Raw genomic sequence first — 10,493 nt, forward strand, 5'->3', positions numbered from 1 at the left:
GCCACAACGCCCGGCTATTTTTTGGTTGCAGCCGTCATTGTTGTTTGGCGGGTCCAGGCTGGGGATTTGAACCCGCCACCTTAGGTGTACGTGGCTGGCGCCTTAGCCGGTTGAGCTATAGGCGCCAAGCCAGGTAACCACTTTCTAACAGTTTCCTCTCTTGATCTCTGAGACAACTCTGCCTGCTTTTCTTTCTGCTGTACCAAGCCCTCTTTCTCTTCTTCAGCCAATTCTCTCTTTATCTGGACACTCTGAGTCTGCTGCAGTGTTTGGTCCTAGTCTGTAGTCCTTCCTTCCTCTTCCCAGTCTATGAGTGCCAGGGCCCCTCAGAGTTCATGTTTCCCTCCGAATACTAGAGGTCTTAATGTCATGTGTGTACTAATGACTCCGAACCTTTTCCTCCCTTTTCAGGCTTGTATGTTCAGCTGCTGCTTAGTGTTTGCACTTAATCGTCTGGTGAGTATCTCACACTTAACATATCTGAAAACATATGACTATACACACAGCCCCTCACTCATTCTCCTTCCTGCCTCTCTGCTTCCTTCCTCCCTCCCTCCTCCAAGTCTTTCATGCTTAACCCAGAAGCTTAACTGTCCTCCTCCTTTCTCCTTTTCCAACTTTCTTCCTTTCTTCCTTTCTTTCTTGTCTCACGCTTTGTCCTTTGTAGAGTGCCATGGTGTCAGCTCACAGCAACCTTAAACTCTAGGGCTCAAGTGATTCTCTTGCCTCGGCCTCCTGAGTAGCTAGGACTACAGCTACACCTGCCACAACATCCAGCTATTTTCAGAGCTGAGGTCTCGCTCTGGCTCTGGCTGGTCTTGAACCCATGACGTCAGGTAATCCACCTGCCTTGGCCTCCCAAAGTGCTAGGATTATAGAAGTGAACCACTGTGTTTGGCCCCCTTTTTCCAGCTTTCATATCGAGTTTGTTGGCAAGTAAGTTCCGTCATTTATTTTTTTCTTTTTTTTCTTGTTGCAGTTTTGATTTTTTTGTTTGTTTTTTTGGCTGGGGCTGGGTTTGGACCCACCACCTCCAGACCTCCAGTACATGGGGCTGGCGCCCTACTCCTTGAACCACAGGCGCCACCCAGTTCTTCATTTCTGTTCCCAAAACAATCCAGTCATTTTTGTGACTCCTGCCACTATCCTTTTCTTTCTTTTTTTTTTTTTTTTTTTGCAGTTTTTGGCCAGGGACAGGTTTGAACCTGCCACCCCTGGTATATGGGGCCGGTGCCCTACTCCTTGAGCCACAGGCACCGCCCTCACTGCCACCATCCTTGTCTAAGCCACCATGATAATGCCCTTGCACTACTGCAGTAATTTCCTGACTCATCTCTCTGCTTTTCCTGTTTCTACCATCTTCTCTCCACCATGAAGCCAGACTGTCCTTTGAAAAACATTCCAGATCATTTCATTTCCCTCCTTTACCAGTTGGAATAAAATTCCAGCTGCTGGTGGTAACAGTTGAAGGCTCAATATAATTGGTTTCTTTTGCCTCTCCAGCATAGATTTAGATTGTTCCCCCTCATTCACCATGTTGTGCACACACTGGTCTCTTTTTTGTTCTTGGCCTCATCATGGTCCATTTTATCTCAGGGGCTTTGCATGTACCCATCCCTCTGTGTGAAACACACACAGCTGGTTGCTTCTCATCCATCAGGCCTCATCAAATACCACTTCTTTGGAGGCCTTTCCTGACCACACTATTTTATATATGCCCATAGTTACTCTATCACATTAGCTTTATTTACTCATTTTATTTGTGTATTAATTGCCAAATATAAGTTTCATTAATTGCCAAATGTAACGTCATATTCTTATTCACTGCTATATACACATAGCAGGGCATCTGAAGCTCTGTAGGCCCTCAGATATTTGCTGAATGAATGATTACTGTTCTTTGCTAACTTCTTTTCTTGTTAATTTATATTAAGTGCAATGAAATGTGTTTGGTTTCCTCTGTCTAGTTTGAATTCTTGAGATCTCCCAGTTGGTGACAGACATGATGTTCTACCGGTTGCTATCCATTGTCCAAAGACAAAGAACCAACCCCAGATGGCAGAATTGGTCCTCAGCAAGAAGCAGCGCATCTGCTGCCGAGGCACATTCTATCACCCTGCCCACCCAGACACAGGTGGTCATCTGTGGGGGTGGAGTCATGGGAGCATCTGTGGCCTATCACCTGTCCAAAATGGGGTGGAAGGATGTTGTCCTTCTGGAGCAGGGCAGGTAAGGATCAAACTGGACTTGGCCTATGGTTGTGCTGCATTAAAAGAATTTTTTTTTTCTGGTTGTGCTGCATTAAAAGAATTTTTTTTTTTTGGTGGAGACTGTTTTGCTGTTACCCAGACTAGTCTCTAACTACTAGCCTCAAGCAATCCTCAAGTGATCCTCCTGCTTTAGCCTCCTAAAGGGCTGGGATTACAGGTGTGCGTAACAGCACTAATTGTATATAAGGTTTTCTAATTCCATCTCATTGTATTTTCTGCACTGTATTTTCATTATTTTAGAAGTATCTTTTTTTTTTATTTATTTTTTGAGACAGAGTCTCATTGTGTCGCCCTCAGTAGAGTGCTGTAGCACCATAACTCACAGCAACCTCAAACTCTTAGGCTTAAGAGATTCTCTTGCCTCAGCCTCCAAAGTAGCTGGGACTATATGCGCCCGCCACAAAGCCTGGCTATTTTATTGTTGCAGTTATCATTATTGTTTAGCTGGCCATGGCCAGGTTTGAACCTGCCAGCCTGGGTGTATATGGCTGGCACTTTAACCACTGAGCTATAGACACCACCTTAGAACCATTTTAGATATACAGCTAACTATGAAGATAGTGTAGAGTTTCCATATACCACACACCCACTATTATTAATATATTACTATGAATGTTTCAGTTAGTAAACCAGTATTGATAGTGTTAACTAAAGTTCGTATCTTACTCAGATTTTTCACTTTTACCCTAGTTGCCTTTTTCTATTCCATGGTCCTATCTAGGGATCCTTAAAAATGTCCTTTTGGGCTTGGTGCCTGTGGCTCAAGTGGCGAAGGCGCCAGCCACATACACCTAAGGTGGGGGGTTCGAATCCAGCCTGGACCCACCAAACAACAATGATGACTGCAACTGGAAAAAAAAAAAAATAGCCGGGCGTTGTGGCAGGCGCCTGTGGTCCCAGCAACGTGGGAGGCGGAGGCAGGAGACTCGCTTGAGCCCAGGAGTTGGAGGTTGCTGTGAGCTATGCCACGGCACTCTATCCAGGGGGACAGCTTGAGGCTCTGTTTCAAAAAAAAAATGTCCTTTTGAAGATAACTTTAGCTTCAGGTTCTGGTAGGGAGAGGCTTATTTCTTTGTACTTTCAGACCCAGTAGGCATAACCCTGCAGTGGATATTGTAGTGGTGTGGAAAATGGAGCTGGAGATAAAAGTTATGAGTTAAGTTGTTACATTTGTTGTCAGAGCGTTGCTTTCCTATTGCAGGTAAATCCTATCAGTCCAACAAATGTTACTGCCTTTTTGATGGTCTTCTCCGTGCCAGGCCTTCAGTTTCTTATTTAATCAAGACATTTTAATGATCTTAATGTGCGGTACTCCCTCTTCTTGATTATAACATGTCAGGAAAGGTGATTGCCTGAGTTTACAAGTTTGAGACCAGCCTGAGCAAAAGTGAGCCCCCCCCAGTCTCTATTTAAAATAGAAAAACTGAGGCAAGAGGATCACTCGAGCCCAAGAGTTGCAGGTTGCTGTGAGCTATGATGCCATGATTCTACCCAGGATAACAGCTTGAGACCTTGTCTCAAAAATAAATAAATAAAATTTAAAAAAATAGTTTTGCGGCTCGGCGCCTATGGCTGAAGTAGCTAAGGCGCCAACCACATACACCTAAGGTGGCGGGTTCTAATCCAGCCTGGCCCGCCAAAACAACAATGACGGCTGCAACCAAAAAATAGGCATTGTGGCGGGCGCCTGTGGTCCGAGCTACTCGGGAGGCTGAGACAGGAGAATCACCTAAGCCCAAGGAGCTGGAAGTTGCTGTGAGCTGTGATGCCATGTCACTCTACCTAGGGGGACAGCTGGAGGCTCTGTCTCAAAAAAAAAAAAAAAAAAATAGTTTTGCCTTAGTTGAGCATGATGGCATGTACCTGTAATTTCAGCTACTCAGGAGGCTAAGGCAGGAGGCTTGCTTAGGTGTTTCAGTGAGCTATGATTACAGCACTGCACTCTAGCCTAGATTACAGGGTGAGATCTCATCTCTAAGAAAAAAAAAATTTTTTTTAATGTATGCCTCAACAATGGCTTATGAAATGGTTTTACACTTCCCTTCATCAAATAATTGTTTCTCTTCTCCATCTCTAGTATTGTCCTCATAGATAAATGGTTCTCAAATCTGGCTGCACATTAGAACCACCTAGAGAGCTTCTAACAAATACCAATACCTGGTCCTCTTCCCAAAACAAACTAGAATTTCAGGCAGCGCCTGTGGCTCAGTGAGTAGGGCTCCGGCCCCATATACCAAGGGTGGCAGGTTCCAACCCAGCCCCGGCCAAACTGCAACAAAAAAATAGCCGGGTGTTGTGGCAGGCGCCTATAGTCCAAGCTGCTCAGGAGGCTGAGGCAGGGAATCACCTAAGCCCAGGAGTTGGTTGCTGTGAGCTATATGACACCACGGCACTCTACCGAGGGCGATAAAGTAAGACTCTGTCTCTACAAAAAAAAGAAAAATACCGTAGGGACTCTAATGTCCACCCAAGGGTAAGAGCCACTGTCAGAGCTCTTAGGGAGCAGTATGCCAGCAGATGTATGTCACCACAGCTATCAGCACTGTCCACCAGCCAGAGTCGATGGAACTCCCACCCAGGGTGGAAGCTCTATACAGTGGCTATACATTAATTAACAAAAATATTCCAAAAAATCTATCTTAGAAAACTGACAATCTGATGTGAGAAATAGAATTATTAGAGTAAAACAGTAAACGCAAGTGACAAAAACCTGACACAGGTGGTGGTTTACTGAGTGCTAAATAATTTGAGGGCAGTGCCCTGCTTCCACTCCTACCTGCTTTCTTGATTATGGGTTCCTTGCAAAACTGAGTCTTTGGGCCCAGCATTATTATGCTTTTTTACCTGCCACAAATTGGAGAAATTTTTTCAATTTAAATTTTACTTTTTTGGGGGAGACAGAGTCTCACTTTGTCACCCTCAGTTAGAGTACTGTGGCATCATAGCTCACAGCAACCTCAAACTCTTGGGCCCAAGCAATTCTCTTTCCTCGGCCTCATAAGTAGCTGGGACTATAGCCACCTACCACAACCCCTGGCTATTTTTATTTTTATTTTTATTTTTTTGAGACAGAGTTTACTTATTAACCCTCGGTAGAGTGCTGTGAAGTCACAGCTCACAGCAACCTCCAACTCCTTGGGCTTAGGTGATTCTCTTGCCTCAGCCTCCCGAGTAGCTGGGACTACAGGTGCCCACTACAATGCCTGGCTATTTTTGGTTGTTGTTGCAGTTTGGCCGAGGCTGGGTTTGAACCTACCACCCTCAGTATATGGGGCCTGTACCCTACTCCCTGAGCCACAGGTGCTGCCCCCCTGGCTATTTTTAGAAATGAGGTCTCACTCTAGCTCAGACTGGTCTCGAACCTGTGAGCTCAGGCAGTCCACCTAGTTTTGCCTCCCAGAGTGCTAGGATTACAGGTGTGAGCCACCATGCCCTGTAAATTTTACTTATTTTAAAATAGGCAATATATTTATATGATTCAGAATTTAAAATATGTCATGGCATATGTAGGGGGAAGCCTCACATACCTATATCTACAAGTTTTCTTCTTTGGAGGGAGACAAGTTCCAGGTACGTTCTGTACATATGTAAGCAAATATGTATTGGTAGGTATTAGATGTGTGTATGGATATTCCTTTTTTCTCCTTTTTTTTTTTGTTTGAGATAGAGTCTCACTATGTCATCTTGGGCTGAATGCTGTGGCATCATTGTAGCCCACAGCAATCTCAAAGTCTTGGGATTCAAGTGACCCTCTTGCCTCAGCCTCCCAAAATACCTGGGACTATAGGCACCTGCCATGACTTCACGCTGGATTTTTCTAATTTTAGTAGAGATGGGGTCTGGCTCTTGCTAAGCCTGATCTGGAACTCCTGAGCTCCAGCGATTAGCCGGTCTCAGCTTCCCAGAGTGCTAGGATTACAGGTGTGAGCCTCTGTGCCTTTTTTATATAGACAGTAGCGTGCCTTAAACACTGTTGCTCACTTTTTTTCATAACAATGTTCCATATTGGTGCATAAAGAGCTTCTAATTCTTTTTTTTTTTTTTTGGAGACAGAGTTTCACTTGGTTGCCCTCTGTAGAGCATAGTGGCATCATAGCTCACAGCATAGTTCAAACTCTTGGGCTTAAGCGATCTACTTGCCTCAGTCTGCTGAGTAGCTAGGACTGCTGGTGCCTGCAGCAATGCTGGGCTATTTTTACAGACGAGATCTTGCTTTGGCTCAGGCTGGTCTCGTACTCGTGAGCTCAGGCAATCCACCCTTCTCGGCTTCCCGAGTACTGGGATTATAGGTGTGAGCCACTGCACCCAACCTCTGATTCTTTATATAGGTGCATTACATTGAATAGATGAACTCCTAGATTTTATTTTATTTTATTTTTTTTATAAAAAATTAAAAAAAAAATAATCGATCAAGCGATTCTCTTGCCCCAGCTTCCTCGTAGCTGGGACTATAGGCGTCCGCCACAATGCCCGGCTGTTTTTTTGTTACTATTATCATTGTTGTTTAGCAGCCCCTGGCCATGTTCGAACCCACCAGGCCTGGTGCTTATGGTCGGCGCCCTAACCACTGAGCTACGGGTGCCGAGCCTAACTCCCAGATTTTAAATCAATCCCATGTCAGTGACCATTTAGGTTGTTTCCATCTTTTCATATTATAAATAACATTATACTGTAATGAGAAAACTTAAACTTATATTCACAGATATGTGAATCTACCTAATAGCTTTCGCATCCATCTTGCAGGCTGGCTGCTGGCTCTACAAGGTTCTGTGCTGGCATCCTGAGCACCGCCAGGCACTTGACCATTGAGCAGAAGATGGCAGACTATTCAAACAAACTCTACCATCAGTTAGAGCAAGAAACAGGCATCCAAACAGGTAAGCAGGTAATCTACAGATTACTGGTCTGTCCCCAAGACTATTTTACTTAGTACGGTTTTGGTCCTCTACCTGGTTTGCCTAGTAATTTGGTAATTAAGACTTAGGTCTTGGCTCGGCGCCTGTGGCTCAAGTGGCTAAGGCGCCAGCCACATACACCTAAGATGGCGGGTTCGAATCCCCAGCCCGGGCCCGCCAAACAACAATGATGGCTGCAACCGAAAAAAAAATGGCCAGGCATTGTGGCGGGCGCCTGTGGTCCCAGCTACTTGGGAGGCTGAGGCAGGAGACTCGCTTGAGCCCAGGAGTTGGAGGTTGCTGTGAGCATGATGCCATGGCACTCTACCCAGGGGGAGAGCTTGAGGCTCCGTCTCAAAAAAAAAACTTAGGTCTTGCTCCAGACTCTGCTGTCAGCCTGAGTGTTACCTTGGGCAACTCTCTGAGCTTGTTGAGCTGTCTTTAGTTTTCCTTTCTATAGAATGAGGTGATTCGGTCCTTTTCAGATCCTTTAATTCTTGTCATTACATGAAAAGTTTTCTGGGCCATTTCCTGTGTATTTCATTCATTTAGGTATAGTAAATGGTAGTACTTGACTCCTAACCAAGAAGAAGAGAAAGATCTTAAGTTTATGTGCTTGATAGTTTGTTCTTTTTCTTATTTTTATTTTATTTATTTTTCTGAGACAGAGTCTCACTTTGTTACCCTTGGTAGAACGCCGTGGCATCATAGCTCTCAGCAACCTCCAACTCTTGTGCTTAAGTGATCTTCTTGCCTCAGCCTCTTGAGTAGCTGGGACTATTTTTAGAGATGGGGGTCTTACTCTGGCTCAAGGCAGTCCACCTGACTTCCCCTCCCAGAGTGCTAGGATTACAGGTGTGAGCCACCACACCCAGCCATGTGCTTAATAGTTAAATCATAGTTTGACCACTGAACTTTACCAGTTGTTAAGTATACTTTTGAGCCAGTCACGGTGGCTCATGCCTGTAATCCTAGCAGTCTAGGAGGTGAAGGCAGGTGGATTACTAGAGCTCACGAGTTCAAGATCAGCCAGAGCCAGAGCCAGACCCTGTCTCCAGAATTAGCCAGGTCTTGTGGTGGGCACCTGAAGTCCCAGCTACTTGGGGAGCTGAGGCAAGAGGATTATTTGAGCCCAAGAGTTTGAGATTGCTGTGAGCTATGGCGCCATGGCACTCTGCTGAGGGCGACAAAGTGAGACTCTGTCTCAAAAAAAAGTATATTTTTGATTATGTGTAATTAAGGGGCAAATGATATAGGGAATTGTAAGTTAAATAGTACTAGACTAGGTGGCACCTGTAGCTCAGTGGGTAGGGTGCCGGCCACATGCACCAAGGCTGGCGGGTTCGACCCTGGCAGGCTGAACAACAATGACAACTGCAACCAAAAAATAGCCGGGTGTTGTGGCAGGTGCCTGTAGTCCCAGCTACTCAGAAAGCTGAGGCAAGAGAATCACTTAAGCCCAAGAGTTTGAGGTTACTGTGAGTTGTGACGCCATGGCACTCTACCAAGGACAATACAGTGAGACTTTGTATCAATAAAAAAAAAAAAAAGTAGAATAAGTAGGAACTAGTCCAAATACAGAAAGACTAATCTATACTGTGATCCCATAGGGTAACAAGGTGGAAAGAGACTCTGTCATTTTGCTATAAAGTGAAGGGTTGGGCAGAATGCAGAGTCTAGCCCAGTCTCATGTCTGATGGTTCACTAGTCTCACCCTAGTCTCTATCCTGTGGTGCCACTGCTAGACTTCCCATGGTATCATTGAACTTGACCAGGCTTCTTCTTGAGGACACAGTAAAAATAATTCACTGTCCTTGGCTTTTATTGGGGAAGATGCCTTTTTAAAATTTTATTTATTATTATTATTTTTTTTAAACATAGTCTCACTATGTCGCCCTCTGTAGAGTGCTATGACATCATAGCTCATAGCAACCTCAAACTCTTGGGCTTAAGTGATTCTCTTGCCTCAGCCTCCCAAGTAGCTGGGACTACGGGAGCCCATCACAACACTCAGCTTTTTTTTTTTTTGTAGTTGTAGTTGTTTAGCAAGCCCAGGCCAGGTTTGAACCTGCCAATCCTGGTATATGTGGCTGGCACCCTAAACACTGAGCTACAGACACTGAGCCTGTTTTTTTTTTTTTTTTTTTCTGATTGAATTTGATGGCAACAAGGTCCTTGAATCAAGTATAAACCAGGGTTTGAATTAGATGAGGACCCATAGACTGAGCCAGAGATACAGCAGTTGGTTCATTGCCCACTGGTTCAGTTACTAGTGCTTGGCTGTGCCTTGCATCAAGAGGGATCAGAAACACACTCTTCCACTAGTGTTAGTTCTAGGTCAAAGTCTGGAACCCCTTATTTGGCCTGACTTTTCTTTTTTTGAGATAGAGTATCATTTTGTCGACCTCAATAGAGTGCTGTGGTGTCACAGCACAGCTCACAGCAACCTCAAACTCCTGGGCTTAAGTGATCCTCTTGCCTCCACCTCCCATGTAGCTGGGACTACAAGCGCCCACTACAATGCCTGGCTATTTTTTAGAGATGAGGTCTCGCACTGGCGCAGGATGATCTCAAATTTGTAAGCTCCACCTGCCTTGGCCTCCCAGAGTGCTAGGATTACAGGCGTAAGCCACCACACTTGGCCTTAGCCTGACTTTTCTTTGATGCTTGTAGGTCAGTCAGGTGGGATGAGGTGTTGGTGGGGAAGTCAAGCAAGGAAATGTAAAGGGGATGGGCTGAAATCTGTCACCCCCTTTGTGGTATGCCACAAAAGATGATGGAGTGGGGCATTAGTGATTGAGAATTCTCTGTTAACAGGAAGTATATACATATGTATGCTACCGTGATAATTGTTACTCAGTAGCCTGTTTTTGATAATCTAAATAGAGATGAAGGGACATATTTACAATATGGATTTAATTTGAAGAGTATAGTTGTCCCTCGAGGATTAGTGATTGGTTCCCAGAGCCCCCTTGGATACAAAAATCTGCAGATACTAGAGTCCCTGATATAAACTGGCATATATTTGCATATAACCTACACACATTCCCTGAATACTTTAAATCATTTCTAGGTTATAAATAATACCTAGTACAGTAACTTACATATCATTTCATTCATGTGAACCAATGTAGTACCAATGTAGTACTTGCTACATGGCAAATTTAAGTTTTACTTTTTGGAACTTTGTGGAATTTTCTTTCCCCCAAATATTTTTAATCCTCAATTGGTTGAATCCATGGATGCAGGATCTACAGGTACAGAGGGCTGACTTTATTATGCGCTAATCCTCTGAAAATAATTCACCCAGGTTAGGTGTATGTTAACC

The 10,493-nt window shown here is 44.4% G+C and overlaps 1 protein-coding gene across 5 annotated transcripts in view; it reads left to right on the plus strand.

Annotated features, from left to right (window-relative positions):
• The window catches only part of PDPR (pyruvate dehydrogenase phosphatase regulatory subunit), a 53,249-nt gene that overhangs the window by 7,467 nt on the left and 35,289 nt on the right, over window positions 1-10,493 (plus strand). For 2 of the 5 annotated variants that reach the window (XM_023514125.1, XM_023514124.1), the window contains exons 1-2: window positions 1,968-2,229; window positions 7,014-7,147. Coding sequence is in view for 3 of the 5 variants with exons in the window: in XM_023514123.1 (XP_023369891.1) it covers window positions 2,003-2,229; window positions 7,014-7,147 (361 nt within the window). In the remaining 2 variants the exon portion in view is untranslated. Of the gene's footprint in view, window positions 1-395; window positions 457-1,839; window positions 2,230-7,013; window positions 7,148-10,493 lie in introns of those variants that run through there. The other 3 variants (XM_023514123.1, XM_023514122.1, XM_012806169.2) reach the window with 3 other exon arrangements.

This window comes from Otolemur garnettii, unplaced genomic scaffold (genome assembly GCF_000181295.1).
Source record: "Otolemur garnettii isolate 467f Iridium unplaced genomic scaffold, OtoGar3 scaffold00047, whole genome shotgun sequence".
Lineage (NCBI taxonomy): Eukaryota > Metazoa > Chordata > Mammalia > Primates > Galagidae > Otolemur > Otolemur garnettii.